This window comes from Macaca nemestrina, chromosome 16 (assembly GCF_043159975.1).
Source record: "Macaca nemestrina isolate mMacNem1 chromosome 16, mMacNem.hap1, whole genome shotgun sequence".
Lineage (NCBI taxonomy): Eukaryota > Metazoa > Chordata > Mammalia > Primates > Cercopithecidae > Macaca > Macaca nemestrina.
This window is the reverse complement of record NC_092140.1, coordinates 2790343-2808666: the sequence shown is the minus strand read 5'-3', so window position 1 is coordinate 2808666 and position 18324 is coordinate 2790343. Positions and strand designations below refer to the sequence as shown.

General features: G+C 45.1%; 1 protein-coding gene across 26 annotated transcripts in view; it reads left to right on the top strand.

Moving 5' to 3' along the window:
• Window positions 1–18324, top strand: part of LOC105485288 (Rho guanine nucleotide exchange factor 7) — a 181608-nt gene that overhangs the window by 142219 nt on the left and 21065 nt on the right. For 15 of the 26 annotated variants that reach the window (XM_011747565.3, XM_011747560.3, XM_011747572.3 and 12 more), the window contains 8 exons: window positions 1269–1391; window positions 7331–7469; window positions 8276–8335; window positions 9388–9534; window positions 11447–11533; window positions 14127–14205; window positions 14397–14536; window positions 16956–17180. In XM_011747565.3, the coding sequence (XP_011745867.1) occupies window positions 1269–1391; window positions 7331–7469; window positions 8276–8335; window positions 9388–9534; window positions 11447–11533; window positions 14127–14205; window positions 14397–14536; window positions 16956–17180 (1000 nt within the window). Of the gene's footprint in view, window positions 1–1268; window positions 1392–7330; window positions 7470–8275; window positions 8336–9387; window positions 9535–11446; window positions 11534–14126; window positions 14296–14396; window positions 14537–16955; window positions 17181–18324 lie in introns of all 26 variants that reach the window. The other 11 variants (XR_011614579.1, XM_011747562.3, XM_071081020.1 and 8 more) reach the window with 2 other exon arrangements.

Below are 18324 nucleotides of genomic sequence, written 5' to 3'. Positions count from 1 at the left end.
CCGCATTCTTGGTGTGAACAGGTGTTTCTCACTCAGAGCTCTTTGCATCCTTGTTTCTGAGCTTCTGAATGACTCTGCTGTTGTCTGGGGCCTCGGTTTTCTTTTGACCTTGTGCCAATGCTTGTGGACACCTTCGATCTTGTGCCTTGCACTCTTTCTGTTTAGTCGTGTGATGATTTCTTTGATTGACTTATGCTTATATATTTGGTTTTCTGTATCAGCAACTTTTATTCCGATGTGGAATGACTATAATACTTCCTTTTTCCCCTTTGCTCCTTTATTCCCCCCGCTTTTTAGGCAAATGTATTTGTCGTCCTTTCATGCCTTCTTATAATTAAGGTTGGTACACTGAAAACGCTTTGGAAGTGCTGTCTGAGAGTTGGGACTGGCTGACTCGTGTTTTCTGGAGGAATCTCTGGTGTTCATGTTTTTGGTCACTTTTTCTGTGGCTCCCATTCCCTGGGTAGGAGGATGTAATCCTTCTGGTAATATTGTGGGTATCTGGGGAGCAAAGACAGCCTGGGGTGCAGGGAAGGTGGTAGGAGTTCACGTGGGTCTCCTGTTTTCAGCACACGTGCCCCTGCTCCGGGTTGTTGCTGGTGTCCTCCAGAAACTCTGAGGCCCAGAGAGGTGAGCGCGTACCCCGTTAGGCACACGCCCCACTGAGGCGGCACCACCGGGGGCCCTGATGCCCGAAGCTTGTGCTGACCCCTCATGCAGCTTCCAGTGCTGGTTCTGGTCGTCTCTTCCTCATTCTTTCTGTTCTCGTGAGTTTATGCTTCTTGGAAAAGCCTATTAGCTGTCAGGATGCTGTGGATCTGGGGAGGAGAGGCACCTGATAGGTGGGCTCGCTTTCCAGTCTCTAACCTGAAGGGAAAGGCGGTTTTTGTATTTTTTTGTTAGTCTTGATTCTACTGCTTTGGTAGAAAACCTCACAGACTGAATAACTACATTCAATAATTCTCCTTTATGCAAAGCTGAAGGCTGTGTGACATCTGTTTTTCTTGCTGCCCAAAGAGCTTGGGCCTGAGGGTTGGTCGAGATGCCGTGCACGGTCCTGGCAGTCTGAACACTGCCGGAGAGGACCTGGCCGCAGAGCTGCTTTCTCGGCGCCGCTTCTCCCTGGTGTGTGCTGGGATCGGGGCCTCTGGTTTTCACAGACAGCTGCAAAGGGAGGTTTTCCTTCCTCAGAGTATTATACGTCTGTCGGTTCGCGGTTGTCCCGTCTGTAAAACTGATGACTTTCCCTCTGTGTTGCGTTTCTCCAGGTTGCCCGAAGCTCAGCAGAGAGTCGGAGGCTGCTTTTTAAACCTGATGCCACAGATGAAAGCCCTGTACCTCACGTATTGTGCCAATCACCCTTCGGCAGTGAATGTCCTCACGGAACACAGGTTCGCTCGCCGGGCACCTGGGCAGCGGGAGGGCGGATGGCTCTGTCCTTCAAATAGTGCATGAAATAGGATGATGCCAATAGTCCCTTGGTTATTAAAGGATATGAATTTTAATTACCCCTCAAAATTAGTGCTTGAGAAGTACTGGTAAGAAGTCTTTGAAATGATGGTTTTTCTGTAAAAAGACAAATCTTTTTTGATGTCTTCCCTACAGCCTGAAGCCCTTTGGTTAATAGGTTGAAGGGGTCGGTCAGCGTTCTGGGGTGTAGCCACAAGCTTAGTCAAGGGTCCTGGAATCATGTTTCTCTCCGTTCTTAAAACTGGAAGTACATGAACCCGAGTTACATCAGCTGTAAGAAAAAGTATCCCATTTCAGATTAATATTAGGTTTTATACACAAAACATTACGTTGGAGACCATTAGCTTTTCAACCTGAAACTAAAAACAAGTGCAACAGAGAATGCACAAATGTTTTGCTTATTTTGTGAGGCAAGACAGTGTCTGCTTCCTGCGAATTGGAGGAAGATGTTTCTCAGCTGTTTCAGTTATTGAGGAGGATCTCGGTTGTTAGTGTTAAGGATTGATTTGTTTGAGGATTGGCTTGGAGGAGACCACACCGGGGCTTAGAGAGCTCAGAGGCTCACTTTCTGCTTCTAAAAGAGACCAAAGATTTGTATCAGTGTTTTACAAAACATTTCATAATTTCTTTTGAAAACAGGAATTCACATATTTTCAAAACCATAAATGGAAAAAGTATTGTTTTAGTAGCATGAAGATAAATGCCATTTTCTTTCTAACTTAAATATTTAACTTCAGCCTAACCGAACATTTCAACTTAAAGCCTCTTCAGTGAACAGGTGCTGGTTGCCTCTTTAGAGGCACATTTGGGGCTCAGGTGTGGCACTGCGGGGGTGTCCTAGGACAGCTCAGACATGGCAGCACAGTGGACTCGGCTCTGGCTGCTCCCTTCAGGCTCTGCAGCCTTGGGCAGATTTCCTCCTTCTCTGGGCTTCAGCTTCCTTTCCTGAAGGAACTCATTCACAGGGATGTTATACGCATTCGGCTAAAACTGTCAGCAGGTCAGCTCAGGGTGAACATGCCAGATGCTCAGTGAATATTTTGTTGTCTTCTATTGTTTTTTTTTTTTTTTTTTTTTTGAAGACCCTGGATAGTTACTGTTTCCTGGGTGTGCTCAAATATAAAAAGATTAAGATTTGTTTGAACTTCCTATTTGTTACTAAAGCATCTGCAGCCCAGAAAGGAAACAGCAGCCTTGAACAATGCAGTGAAAGGAAAGGAAGTTAGAACTCACAGCAGTCGCAGAGAAGGAAAACCCAAAGCAACCTCCCTTTGCACGTCCCGTTTGGGAGTGTGGCTGTGTCCGCGGCACCTCCAAGCGTCCAGCGTGTTTCCAGTTACGCGCTATGCCCCCTACGCCTGGGAACTTATACATTGAATGAGGTTTCCAGAAAGCACGATGCAAGTGTTAAATTTGTATCTCTGGAAGTTCTTCAAGAATTACTGATGGAGTGATGAGGAAGATGAACAGAAAGTTCATCTTTCTGAGGGCCTGTCCTAAAAATGACATTGAAAGTCACTGGGACTGTTAGTTTCCTAAAATGCAAAGCCATTCAAGAGCAGTGCTTGTGGACGTGTGCTGCGTTTATGCTCTTCTCTGTTATTACCTTAATTAGTGTGTTTGTCAGGTCTTAATGAACGTGTAGCATTTTCCTGAAGTAACCAGAAGAAAGAATACAGGTGGGTTTTTGAGTCAGGAGGGTCTTTGTGCCTCCTTCCCAGGGCTGCCCAGAGAGTGGAGGGGCAGGCTGAGGCCCACTCTGGACAGCAGCCCCGGGGGCAAGTCACTGTTGCTTTAGTGCTGGGAGTCAGAGCTGCAGCGAGAGGAAGGTCCCCCGAGCCAGCAGGTGCCGCCACGGTGGAACCTGAAGCTTGTGTGCCCTCCTGAGGTCCCTGCGCCATGAGAGTTCCGCCTCTGTTGGCCACACATTCCTCCCTACGCCAAAGAGCACGGCAGTGAATTGGGGTCGGGCTTCCCTGTGCCAAGGCTCCTTCCTACTTCCTGCCTTTGTGCTTGGATTCTTTCTTGTTCCTCTTGCCGGCTTTTCCATGTGTGTGACGGTCTTTAAGCTGCCACGCCTGTGGGTAGACTAATCTGCTCATGCCGTGGTATAATTTTTAAGGATTGGTTCAGGTGTGGTGGGTTGAAGTTTAAAGTCTTATTTGCATCTTCACCGTCCTTGTGTTACTTGGATTTAAGTTGTAAGTGTGAGCCCTGCAAGTGCAGAATGCCAACTCTGAGCGTTTTAGCAGCTCTGACCTTCCACAGTGTCCAGGGATGGAGGCAGCACTTGTCCATGGCCAGCTATTTTGAATGAACTATGAGTGCCATAATTTAGTCTGTAAAAACGATTTTTTCCCCAGCAGTTTGTTCTTCTGCGCTTGGCTCTGTGCTTGCGTGTGTTTTGTGGCTGCCGTCAGCCCACAGCCTGTGTCAGTAAGGACTGAAGAGACCCGCTATGTACGGGGCTGCTGGCATCAGCAGAAGTGAAGCTGAAAGAGCCATCTTTGGTCAGAGTAGCTGTAACTAGCTGTTTCGTCTTATTGTGGCACTACTTTTTTTTTTTTTTTTTTAACCTCAAACTGAAACTAAAATGATGATCCACAAATATTTATAAAATTTCATTTCCTTTTTAACTGTATTTGTTCTGGCATTGTAAGAGTGTCTTGTGGATATTAAAAGGAGTTTTACTTGCACACATTTCACTTTTTTGGCTTCAGGGCTTTTTTTGAGGGAGTGGTGATAAGGGTAACTGTTTAGTTTTGTTAATTTTTCTCTGCTGTACCATAGTTAGGAAATTTCACAGGTAACCCTGAAATACAAATAATGACCTGAATGGATTTTTCCTTGATTCTTATTTTGGTGGAAAAGGTCCTTATGTGGATTACATTTTAAGGGGTTGAAATATATTTTTAGTATCGTAAAATTTGATTTTCATGGGACCACCTGATAAATTCTCCAACACCTAGAGAATTGTTGGTAAAATATAAATTGCTCCTGTCTGAAGCCCTCATGTCACTCTATTCATGCTTTAGGAATGGATAGAGTGAGTAGTGGAAAAGGGAGCACTTCTGAGTAAACTGGGCAGAGAGGAGGGACATGTGTGTGCAGAACAGACTGCCCGTGGTCAGAGGGGCTGGCCGTGCCATCCACATAGTGGGGGTCCGCCTTGGGTGCAGAGCATCAGCCGTTCTGCCGGCAGTGATGGCTTGGGCAGTGGCCTTCATGCAGGCTGTCCTCTGTATCACTTGCAGAATTGTAGGTCTGCCCCGCCTAGAGTAATGTTTGGGGCATTGATGTCTGTGAGTACCTACCCTGGTGCCCAGCATGGTAAGTGGTCCCGTGGCTCCTCTGTCCTTGTGGTCCTGCTGTCCACAGAGTGCTCACTGTTGCCCCAGCTGAGAAGGGGGCGGGGGACAGTGGCTGTAGTGGCTGCAGTGGAGGGGAGTCTGTCCTGGACCTTCCTCAGTTCCCCACCCATCTCCCCGGGTAAGGGGAATAGTGAGGAAAGAAGGCAGAGGACGTGTCCATGTTTAGAAATGATAGGAATACGTGCGGTGTGCTCCCGGGCTCACATCAGTACAGCCTCACAGCGAGCAGCACACCTTGCTGTGCAGGTGTTACCCACAGCAGGCCCCTGAAGATGGCACTGCACTTTATTTCAGTAACCTCCAGCCTGGGATTGTCTCAAGGAAATGATTTTTGGAAAGCACAAAGTTATAGACAACAGATGTTGAGTTGTCTGTTGCCCACAAAAGTGCACGTGCTCTCGTGCGTGTGCGCGCTGTCTCACAAAAGACACACACCACATACCCACACTCAGACGTACTCTGACAGTTTCCCTGCTAATTTTTAAAACAGCATCAACATGATGGGCAGCCTTACAGAAATAATTATGAAGACTTATATATGGAGTTGATCAAATGTTTCTCGTCTTATTTTTTTATAAGTGGATCTATGCAACATTACCCTTTTTTATAATTTGCTTTAGTGTTGATAATACCTGTTTAAGTGTGTATATGTATTTGTTCATTGAAGGTATTTCTTGTTGGCAAGGACAGACAGAGGTGCTGCACCGGCATTGTTACTGTTTTTACACAGCGTAGGACCGCACCCTGGCCTTGGTTAATGAGACCACCCTGGTTTTGTAGAAAGCATGTAGACGTGAGTGGCCTTCTCGGAGGGTCGTATGTGCTGAGGAAGGGGAAGGCTGGTTTCCTAGTGACTGTTTGGTTTTCAGGATGGTGTTTGAATTGGTTTCACTGGGGGACATTCTCACTAGCTGCCTTGGCGGGGGATCCACATGGAATAAGGAGGGTAAGAAGCGGGAAGGGCTGGCACCACCCTGGCTCTCAGTCCTCCTTATGGGAAGCTATGTTTAGGTTGAACTCTCTGAAACTGTTAATATTCACTGTTGGTGGACTATTTCCTCTGGGTTAACCTAAACACTGTCTGTCTGTTCCCGGGGAGCCCTTGATGGATCTGGGGTCCCCTAGACCTCTGGCAGTGGCCGGCTTGGCTGTGGTGGTGCATTGGGAGGCTCCTGTGAGACCAGAACCGGAAATTGGCTTGTTTCTCAGTTTTGCTGTTAGGATTTTCATATTTATTTTAGGACATCGTTTACATAATGAGGATATAAAAGTATCTTTTCCTTTTAAGGGAAAACCTCTAGACTAGGAAAATTTGTTCCTAGGATGAGTGTGCCATGGGTATCATTTGAACCCAGCTCTGCTGACTAGAGACCCCTGTCTTCCAGGATGGGGCGTGGTGACGGGGGGTGGGGTCACCTGGGTCTCCTGGATGGGATGTGGTGACTGAGAAGTCACCCTGGTCTCCTGGACCTGGCATTGGCTGCCAGCACTGGTGCTGCCTCCCCTCCTTTCTGTGGGCTGCACACTGTCAGATGTGTGGACTGATGGCACATGCAGTGTGAGGGACAGCAGACCCAGGGCCTGGCAGAGACCTCAGAGATCGCCAGTGAAGGGGTGTCGCGGTCAGGTGACTGTCAGCCTTAACAGACGTGTGGGTGAAGAGCTGGACCCCTCAGAATCCTGCCCGTGTCCTCTGCCACAGCTGTGGGAACTGAGGACAAAGGTGACGCACGTGAGGACCCACTGTAGGGAAAGCTAGGCGAGGCACCGTGAAGGGAATGGTGAAAGAGGAACACAGGAAGATCTAAAATTTTCTAACTCCTTAATTTTGGGATATGCACTCAGTTTCTTTGTCCACACGCAGGGACCCCTTCCGTCCTTACGTGTTGTGAGGATTGAATGTAACAAAGCTTTTGAAGTTCTGAAGCCTAAATCAACGTTTGCTCTCTTCTCTTGCTGCTTCTCCCACTCCTCACCCCAAGAGCCATTGTTTACTCCCAGGCTGAGTGCTGGCAGCACCTAGGTGGGGCCTGCTTGCTGGACGAACTCACCTCTGGGAATGACCGCCATTGGCGTGCTCTAGCTCTTTACCGGAGCAGCTGAGTCCTTGTTCTTACCACCTTGAGACTCTGAGATTACTGGACTCCATTCTGGCTCTGAGCGTGCACGTTTCCATTGGACATGTCTGCATGGCACTGATGTGCCAGAGGGCCTCGGCATCAGTAGGATCTCATGGAGACCCACACATCCTGTGCTGTGTGTAGTTACTCTTGCTCATATGAGAGCAGGAATGGGACCCCTCAGGGGTGGGAATCCCCTTTGGCATTTCCAGATAAGCAGCGCAGATTTGGGATCAAAGCTGGAGCCTTCCAGATGTTAAAAGCAACACTCATGTTTCATAAATTCTGGCTGTTGCTCGTGGAGATCAGAGAGCCACCATTGCCTCTCATTGCTAACCACAAGTGTCTCCCTTGCCACTTGCTGCCCAGTGAGGAGTTGGGGGAGTTCATGGAGACCAAAGGTGCCAGCAGCCCTGGAATTCTCGTGCTGACCACGGGCCTGAGCAAACCCTTCATGCGCCTGGATAAATACCCTACGCTGCTCAAAGAGCTCGAGAGACACATGGAGGTACTGCACTTTCATTCTCTTACTCGGAGTCCTTACCAACGGTTAGTGGCATGGTCAGACTTTAACTGTGAAAGAAAGTATTATTCATGATTTATTTTAGAAGCCAGAACCAACAGAGTTTACAAAGAGTTTTTACTTAGTGGATTGTCAAAATGATTTTGTTAAATATTATGTTTTTCTCCTTACTGCAGCTCTATTAAAAAACATTTACCACTTATCTCTCTTTTACCCACTGCTGCTGGTTGAAAAGTTTCCAAAAGCTGAAACATGAGAACTGATTTTCAGATAATGTTGAGATGTCTTATCTGGATCATCAGCTACAAACAATGTGTGCATAAGTTATAGGGTAATACTGTACTAATCATTTAATGAATGATTATGCTCTTTTAATTTTGAATAACAGGTTGCATCCTAGCAGAAATTTGGGTTAAAGTTACTCTCTTGGCTTGAGTTGGCAAACCTTTTCTGTAAGGGGGCAGACTGTAGGGTCTTCTTCACAGCTCCACGGCTCTGCCGTTCTAGATACTGCATGTGAGCCGCGGCAGTGTTCCAATAAGACTTTATTGATGAAGCAAGTGTTGGCTTCCCCACCCCTGCTGCTCGTGACTGTTCTCTTTCAACGTATGTTTCCCCCAAGTCTGATGGCTTCATGGTTTTCTGAAAGACTGACACTTTAATGCTGAGGGAAAAAGGGAATATTAAGGGTTGAAAAGTATTAGAAAAGTTTCAAGCTGGTCTGTAGAAAGTACCTTTTTAAGAAAAGCTTTTCCTTATGAAAGCTAATTGTATGTTTCTTTTACTCAAAGGATTATCATACAGATAGACAAGATATTCAAAAATCTATGGCTGCCTTCAAAAACCTTTCAGTAAGTGATTAAGCATATTGTTTTTCCCCCCCAGGCATCATTGTGACAAATGAATGTAAAAGAATTATCAACTGAAAAAGTCAAATGATTAAAAAATGACTTGTGCTGACATGAAAGAAAAACAGAGTCGGCATTCTATGGCTGGTAAACTCCTTTTAGCGGACTCTGATAGAATAATTACTTAAAATTTTTAAAATCGCAGTATAATTGATGTTAGATCTACTTTAAAATTATTTCAAACATTTTTTTACCCTTCATTCGTGTTGTCTTTAATGATTTATTGCAAAACAGAACAATGGTGGTTCCATTTTCTCTGCTGTTGTGTTGTCTTACCAACTGCATTTTCGAAATATATGCCTTATTTTATAGCACAAGTTATGCTTTGTTTCTTCTCTTCAGTCTTCTATATTGGCAAACACTAACAAAACCAGAATGAAAATACAGTTTTGTTCTGTCCACCTTTCTTTTTCGTACAAGTGGCAAAATCTGCTATATTTTTCTAAGATAATACTTAGTATTCCAGAGCAGTTGTGTGCGTTGCTTCTTTTTTTTTTTTTTTTTTTTTTTGAGACGGAGTCTCGCTCTGTCGCCCAGGCTGGAGTGCAGTGGCCGGGTCTCAGCTCACTGCAAGCTCCGCCTCCCGGGTTCACGCCATTCTCCTGCCTCAGCCTCCGGAGTAGCTGGGACTACAGGCGCCCGCCACCTCGCCCGGCTAGTTTTTTGTATTTTTAGTAGAGATGGGGTTTCACCATGTTAGCCAGGATGGTCTCGATCTCCTGACCTCGTGATCCGCCCGTCTCGGCCTCCCAAAGTGCTGGGATTACAGGCTTGAGCCACCGCGCCCGGCCGCGTTGCTTCTTTTGACTTGATTTCATACTTTCAAGCAAATACTTTCAATTCCGTATAATTAAGCAAATCATTCAACAGATTATCTGTCTGAAGAAGTAAGATATAAAGCAATAATTGTCTTAAGGACGATACAAAGCAATGTGGCCAGAACTTAAGATTTTGGAAGTTTCTGTCTGTTAACAGTGTTGTTCTGTGTCTCTCAGGCCCAATGTCAAGAAGTCCGGAAAAGAAAAGAACTTGAGCTGCAGATCCTGACGGAATCCATCCGGAACTGGGAGGGCGATGACATTAAAACTCTGGGCAACGTCACTTACATGTCCCAGGTCCTGATCCAGTGTGCTGGAAGCGAGGTACTGCTGCCCACATGTATGCATCAGGGTTTCTGTCCCACTCTTAGGAGCTCGTAACAGAAGATGTTAAAGGCATCTCAGGCAATGAAAAACGTCTAATAGAAGCTCTATCTTATAATTTGTGAGCTACTTTTTATTCTTGACACAGGAGAGAGGCTTATGGTCTGTTAGAGAGGCTTAGAGCTGAGTGTGGACTTGTTGACCAGTTTGTTCCAGCTGAAGTCAGTCTGGCCTGAAACCCACGTGAACTGAAGGATAGCATGCGGAAAGACTTGCCAGGAGTCCCATGCACACATCTGCACGGAGCTGTATGCGCTTATCTGGCCAGCAACTTTGTACCAAGGCTTGCTGTCACAGGGACCTGCCGCTCTCAGTGCTTTCAGGTCATTATACTTTCCTGTGAAAGTATGCTAGCTGACATATGCTTACAGGAGTCACAGTTTTCTTACGGGTTTGGTTTAAGTGAGAGATCAACTCAGATTTTTGGGACATACCCACCCACACAGTGAAAATCGAGCAGTTTGTTTCATGATTCACATTGACATACATTCAGTGGGTCACTAAACAGGCACCTCTTTTTGAATTTTATTCTACCTCTGCAAAAATAACATGATCAAAACATGCTAAATGGCTCATTTTTGAACACGAGACTCTAAGGAGAAAAAGAAAACTAAAACTTGAAACTTTCACAGTGTGTTTTCCTTTCCACCTATAAAATATCACCCCTTCTACATAGTCCTATAGTTTGGGTACCGTAAGAAACCGTGATTGTAAAAACCTCACATCTTTTCAGAAGCAGTTTCTTTTTGAATCATGCTCTTTTAAACTTTAATTTTTAAAATTAAAATTAAATGTGTAAACATTTCCCAAAGTGTGTTCTTTATAATATTAGATCTACACAATGCTGGTGGGTGTTACTTCAGAATGCTTCAGAGTGGTTCTGATCACGACTGAACATGATTAGTGGAAAAGATTCTTTATGACAGAGCTCCTCAGAGACTTGGCTCTCAATGTTCCCAAAGTATGTTGTGAGTCTTCAAGAGGGGGCTATAGCAAGTCGTTCTCAGTGGCTTCTTTAAAGTATGGAAGACTCTTTTCAAGGTGCTTTGCGTAAGCCTAATGTTCTGAGGAATATACGTGGGGAAACTAATTCCTAGGACCGATTACACTTTTGGGGGCCGTAGTTTAAGTGTCAACATGTGAAAAGGACTGTCTGGCATTTTTTTGTCACTTTTTTGATTCTTAGGAACTTTTTTCTTTCACTTATCGTCTCTTTGGCTTTTATCTTACCGAAGCAAGTGATTTTTAATACATAAGTAATACTTTTAAGTCTGATGTAAACCAGGTGATGTTTATGGGGTGGATGAGAACAACACTGATTTGACATTTGGGAGGTTTGGGAAGTGCCAGGAATTAGTAGTAGACTGAAATTGATTTTAACATTTTATCCTATCCTTCCTTTAGCTTAAAGACTTCACCTGTTCACCCCACTAAAATGTATAGGTTCTCTCCTTTTTCTCTGAACCAGAAAAAGAAAATTTTAGCTTACCCGAAAATAATCACAGAGCTGAACTCCTTAACCAGATATATTTTCAAGATGTTACACAGGCTAATTGTGACTGCAGGATCTTTTAATCATTCAGTTTAGTTTCTTACCTTTTGTTTTTTGAAGAATTTAGAAATCCTTCTCTTTACCTATATGTCAAAGCTCTCTCTTAATCATATATTAAGACTTAATACAGAATTTATCATAATTGTTTCCATTTAATTTACCTGATAAAACTTGACAGAAATACCTAAATGAGAAATACCATGTGATGTTTCATAGGGTCTAGTATAAATAAGTATTTGTGCTCACATTTGTAAGTAGATGTTGTTTAAGAAATGTTTTGGGTTTCTTTTTTTGTATTAGGAAAAGAATGAAAGATATCTTCTACTCTTCCCAAATGTTTTGCTGATGTTGTCTGCCAGTCCTAGGATGAGTGGCTTTATCTATCAGGTAAAACACCATCTAAATTTATATTTTATTGTGGATCTGAGGATAATTTCAAGCTGGCTTTGAATTTTGTGTTAAATATTACATGTATCTGTGTATGTGCTGTGTGTGTAATGCCGTATGTTCAGATATGGATGTACGGCTCCTGTTTATGTTTCGCTGTGACTATGCAAGCATATCCTATGTTCATTTTAAAAAAGGAAAGAAGTGTAAATGTACAGCAACTTCATAAGGACACAGATGACTGTGGCACAAGTCAGCCTCTGTCATTGCCTTGTGTCATTTCATGCAAAATACCTTGCTGCTCCTTGCTATAGTTTTGTTCTGTGAAATGGGTTCAGCTAGGGCTTGTGGGTTAGTGGGGTAGTGTAGACTAAGGTCTTGTGTCAGTGGCACAGCACTGCCCAAATGCATCAGCAAATAGAAAGTGATGTACGTATGTAAGTAGCAGTGTGTGATCGTTGAACCTTTTTAATTTTTGTTTCCCTGCTTTTCTTGGAGAAAATGTGACAGCGGATTTGAGAAGGAGGTGCAAGGGTGAGCAGGGCCTTCTCTGTTATGACAGTGGTTTATAGTGGTGGTATGTGAAGGAGCTGGTATTTTTGCTGTCTAGTAGATGCACTTGGCAGGTTTCATTCTTTTTTTTCTGTGAAGTAATAGAGGCTCATATCCTTCCCATCAACTTTCTGAGGACTGGCCAGTCACCACATAACCACTGCAGCAGAAGCCACCACTTCGTGTTCCCTGGGTTGCGTTTCATTGTAGCATGTGTTGTTTTGTGTCGTCCCAGCAAGGGCGTTAGAGAACCCTAAGCAGACACTGTGCCTTCACAGAGGCTTTGTCGACCACCCAGAGAGGACTTGTCGTCATACGCTTACTCTAAAACGGGTGCTTTAGAATTGATGAATCACATATATAGGAAAAGACTCAGGAAAATAAGGCTGTAGTTTGTAAGGCCACTGCTGAAGAGAGGTGATCTGTGGCTAAGGTGGTGCCCACTAGAGTTTTCCAATAAACTAGCAGCTACTTCTTTGTTAAATGACCTTGATAAACCTAAATCTCTGTCCTTTCTGGTCAGCACTATCTGGCTTCCTATTTTATATCCCCAGAGTCTCATTCCAGTGGCTGGAGACAGGAGCCTTCTCTAGCCTAAGGGAGAAGAGGTTGCCACTCGTGGCAGGCTTGAGTCTCTGCCTGTGGGACTGGGGCTCACACTGGCTTTACCCTTGACGTGCTGACAGACTGCTGGGGCTCATCTCAACGACAGGATTCTATTTTTCAGTTCTTAGTACAGTGGTGAGCCATGGTCTCTGTATCATCAGTCTTCATTTCTACCATTGGAACACTGGCTTTGGGGGATGCTAAAAAGTGTTCGATCCAGCCACAGCCACAGTGCTCTGTACACCGATGTTCCGGTGGGCTAGGTTAAACACAGTTGTGCAGTTTCATTTTCTGTAGCACTCACAGCTGTTAAAGTACTTACATGCATTGTGAATCTTGGAAAGGAGTTCACAGTGTGTAGCATTTTTAAAATACGCTTGGCCACAGAAGTGTCCAGCAGTCTCCTCTTCCACCTGCCGTGCTTTAGGATGAGATTTCTCCACCTGGGCACTGCTGACGTTTTGGACTGGATCATTCATGGCCCGGGGCTGAGGGCTCAGTGAGACTGTCCTGGGTACTGTGGGGTATAGGCAGCCTCTCTGGCCCTTACTTGCTGGATGTCTGAGCCCCTGCCAGGTTGTGGCACTGCCACCCATTCTCTGTGGGGGCACGTTCCCCACACCCGTTGAGCAGCACTCCCACTGGAGGTGCTCATGCAGAATCTCGCTCCGCAGCTGATGGAGTGCTCCCCAGGCAGCACGACCCAGATGCCACTGCCTCTTCCTGAGGACTTGGTGGGCCACCGTGTACTGTAGTTTCTGTCAGCTGCGCCAGACTGTTTTGTGTTCACTTCTGATTTGTTTGTAATGATCACTTTGTACCCTGTTTCTGGTATCTTTTCCATTGACATTTCCTGTTGCAGTTACTGATTTCTTCCATTTTCAGGGAGCATTGGTTTGCCAACCATTTTCTGCATTGTGTGCAGCATTTAGCACAACTACTTATTTTCTGTTTGGTGGATTATAAAGTAGAATGTTAGGCAATTCTTGTTCTTGCCTCAATTTCCCACCCTTATTTTGACTTTAAACTTGGAGCTTCCTCTGTATTTCTTTATGAGGCAAATACATGCTGCTTTTCTGCAAAAACATCGTTTAAAACAACTGTTACATGTGGTAGTTTTTAAAAAATCATAATGTGAGATTTTTTGTCCTGGTGTCTGTTTAGTAGCAGCTCATCAGATGCAGTGTGTGTTTGGGCTTGTCAGTCTGTCCCTTGTCGCCAGTTGACTTTCTTGCTTACAGTACAGTATTAATATGATTTATTATTTGAGATAAAGATTTTTGTATTATACATGCATCTGCTACAAACAAACTCTTTTTGGTTCACAAACACAGTTCCTCCACCAATTCTAAAATCATTTAATATTACTTTAATAATGGTACCTTTTTCTAGAAAAGCACTAATTGTTTTTTTTTTGTGGGGGGGTCTTTTTTAGGGAAAGCTTCCAACGACAGGAATGACAATCACAAAGCTTGAGGACAGTGAAAACCATAGAAATGCATTTGAAATATCAGGTGATAGGCACAAGCTGTGTGAGTGCCGTGTCTCGGGGAGGAGAGGCAGCTTGTCCCCGCGTGCAGATTCTTGCTTGCATATTTCAGAAGGTGGTGTTTAAGCGTTGAGTGGAATTCTGGGGGCTGTGTGTGCATGCACGCGCTTTTTACCTGTGTTTCCACTCGGCCTATTTTTTCCTTCTCTCCTCTAGGGAGCATGATCGAGCGGATATTAGTGTCATGCAACAACCAGCAGGATCTGCAGGAATGGGTGGACCACCTACAGAAGCAAACGAAGGTCACATCTGTGGGAAACCCCACCATAAAGCCTCATTCGGTGCCGTCTCATACCGTAAGGACCTGGCGCTTCTCCTCCTTCCAGACTCCAGGCGTGGCATCCCGTGGCTGAGCTGTCAGCAAGTGATCACGTGCTTTAAAACCTGATCAATATTGGGATAAAAATGCAAAACACTTGCTTGATATTTCTCTGAAAATATTTGGCCCTCTTCGTGCAGTAGTGAATTGTTTTCCAATGAGTGTTCTCGAGAAACAACCCTGAATTGTGCCTCCTCACGCACAGTTCAGAGGTGCTTGGGTGGGAAGCTGCTTTTGCTCAGCGTGGCCTTAGAAGACTAATTTAGGGGAGTTTTACACTAAACTATAGATGATTTTTCTGAGAATTTTAACTGTTTATTATGCTTCATTTAAGAAAACGAAAATAAATGATTATGATGATGAAAAGGGCCAGATTCATGTTGAAGGCATTAAAATAGAATTTATGACACACTGTTGATTTTAAGAAATTGAGGTGTCTTTTACTTAGAAAAGCTCAGCAACTCTTTGAATTTTTAGAGAATTACAACTTTTCAAAATAGATGAACACTGAATTCGGTTGCAGTGTTTAAACCTCTCCTGGTGTTTTTTGCTCAAGAAGTTGGTATCGGGTTGTTTTAACAGTCGTCATCTTTATCAAGTAATACCGAAAAACTGGGCAGAGCTTTTAAAGAATGAGTGGCGATGACACGGCATTTTCAGCTTGCAGATTCCCTCACATCCTTACTAGGTTATTAGGATCAGTTCTGTCGTGTGCTCAGTTTTCATGTTTTCTTCTTCATGGGAAGGTTGTAGATCAAGAAGGATTGCTGTATTCTGATATTCTCATCAGTTTCAGAGTCCATCTGATTTCTCTCAGCAGTGTGCAGATAACTACTCATTGGCTTTTAGCTAGCATTTCATCTTTAATGGCTCTGCCGTTTTAAAATTCTCCATTCTTTCGTGGAGATCAGTTTATCCCAGCGACATGTGTACACGTGTGTTTATAAAGAACAGTGGATGAGCTGCTTCACTCAGATTTTCAACAGCAGCCTGAAACTCTACTTCATACAATTTTACATCAAGTCAGCTTTTCTCTGCGGCCAGACCCTCCGTCTTAGTGTTTCTTTCACTGGTGGCGGGGAAGGCACTGTGCCTCATGTTTAAAATGTTCTGCGTTCTCCTACAGAGTTTCTTTTGTGGGATGATGTATTCTCCTGTGATCTAACTCTGTCCAACTGAAGTCATATTCTAATTTTAGCATAAAGCATACTTCCTTTGACTTTCTCAAGAAAGGAGAGACAAAACCAGACACTACTTAACTCTGACGTTGTTGCTAGGAGGGATGTCTTACATAATTTTCTCCATCTATACATTATTTCCTATGAAAAGATGGCGTCACGGTGGCTTCATAGCATGCCCTGTATCTCACACGAGTCCCTCCCCCATGCAGGGACTAGAATGTGATCATCGCAGAAAGTTGATGGCGTCTGTTCTTGAAATTGTGGCATTGGCTGCTGTGGGGCCTTCCCTCTCAGCCTGTTTTGAAGGTCGTGTACTTCAGAATGCCGACCCCGCTCAGGTTTCCAGTTCACAGCGCCACACAGCTTGTTCTCCCATTAAACGCGCCTTACTATTGTTGGCTAATTTGAAGTCATTGTTGGCTGATTTTGAGACTTATTTAACTTTTCTCATTTAACTGTCATTGTGATGGGATATTTCGGGTTTCCCAGGAATATAAAATTCATTAATGACATACCTCCTCTAAGAAGTTAATTTTCAATTAACTTTGTTTTGATTAAAGTTGAGTTTTCTAAGAAAATAACTGATTTTATACCAGGGTTTGGCAGTGTTCTAGAAAGAGCCAGAGGTAAACATTCTCTGCTTTACAGGTTCAGGCCTCTTGCAGCTGTACTCTGCCCTTGTAACACAGCAGCAGCTTTAGACAGGCATGGGCCTGCTTGTGTGCCAGGAAAACTTTTTTAAAAAACAAAACTAGGCGATTGGGCCTTAGTTTCACCCAGTACTTCATCACCAGGTGAAGAATAATACGTGACCGGGGGGAATCACCTTCCTTCTTACAGCCACATGCCCTGTGTGCTTTTGTGAAATTCTCATCTTTTTACTAGATAAAGTAACTTTTTTTCTGTTAATGTTACTCCGTAGCTAATAAATGTGGCTAGTGGATGTCCGAGTGCTGGGGCGCCAGCTAGAGCTGCCCCTCCTGTCTGGGGCAGACACCGTCGGGGGTCCCATGCTCAGCCCAGGTGGCGCGAGCTGGTGCTTGGCCCCAAAAACTACTGAGAGCCAGAGATTCGAACGAAATGATAAATGATAAATCCTGGGGTTTATTTCACATGGAGTGTTTAAAGAGCGGAAGGAAGCGCGTGATAGTGCCCTTTCACGGTGAGCATGCAAGTCTCACGTTCTCTGCCCTTCCTGCTCTGTGCCCTCGGCAGCTGCCCTCCCACCCGGTCACTCCGTCCAGCAAGCACGCAGACAGCAAGCCCGCGCCGCTGACGCCCGCCTACCACACGCTCCCCCACCCCTCCCACCACGGCACCCCGCACACCACCATCAACTGGGGACCCCTGGAGCCTCCGAAAACACCCAAGCCCTGGAGCCTGAGCTGCCTGCGGCCCGCGCCTCCCCTCCGGCCCTCCGCTGCCCTCTGCTACAAGGAGGTGAGGTCCCTTGACCACTCAAACAGCCAGACGCCGGTGAGCATGCCTTGGGCCCCGAGTGTGCCGGGCTGGTCCCTCTGTACGCAGCAGAATGCACCCTAACTGCTAGAGAACTGAGAAGGGGTCTGCCTTGGTTCTTTGGTTATCTCCGCTGCTGCTGAGAGGCCTGTGGTAACCCTGTGTGGGAAGGGGATGTGCAGATGTGCAGGGCCCCTCCTGTCTGTGCCATGCAGAGGGGGCCTTTACTGTGCTTGCCGGAGGAATGTGCTGCCGGGGGCCAGGAGCTGGAAAGGCGCTGAGCCCAGGTGACTTTCCCTCCCCGTGTGTGAGGCCATCGCTCGGCGTCTGCATGCTGTCTGCTGCGTCTAACAACCCCTCCTCTAGGTCGGGGATCCTATCCAGGAGCCCTGCGTTTTGTCATCCAGAAGCCATTTGAAATGAAGAGAACGTTTACCAATACAAATGAAAAAACACTTAGGCAGTTTCCCCCTTTGATGCATAAGAAATCATGATACAGTCTTTGCTTGTCTGTGTTTTGATCCAGCATTTTTGTATTTGCTAGGTGCAAATAAAGTACGATTCTAATGAATAAATATAAGTATTAACACTTTCTTATACTTTCACCTAAGCCAGCTTGGATGAGGAAAGGAAGCGTCTTGAGAAATGTGTTCTGAGAAATATTTTCACCTGAGGAGGCGGATAATTGAGATGAGCGTTGTTTTCATAAGCAGTTGAGCGTGCATGGTGGTGAGGTACGAGGAGTGGCGGTGAGAGTATGGGTGGCCTGCGTGCAGATACGAGGAGCAGTGCCCGCTGGTGGGGTGTGAGTGAGCGTGAGGACGGTGATGCACTCTTGCCTGGCGTCGCGCCTCTGTGTCTGGTCAAGGCCACGTTTGCCAAGGGAACTGGAGCAGACTTTTTCTACGCTCTTGCCAGCAGCCCTGAGGGTTTTAAGGCCCATAGGAAAGTACTGTGTAAGAAATTAGGATCTATGCTTTTCATTTTTTGGTCTTACTGAGTCTTTGTTTTTATGATATCTTTCAGGTAATCATGTGTGCAAGTCAGAATTCTCATTTTCTGTCATGGGAAGTTACTTGAAGAACGTTGGTGTTCCTTATTGTATACTTTAGTGTGCACAGTCTAA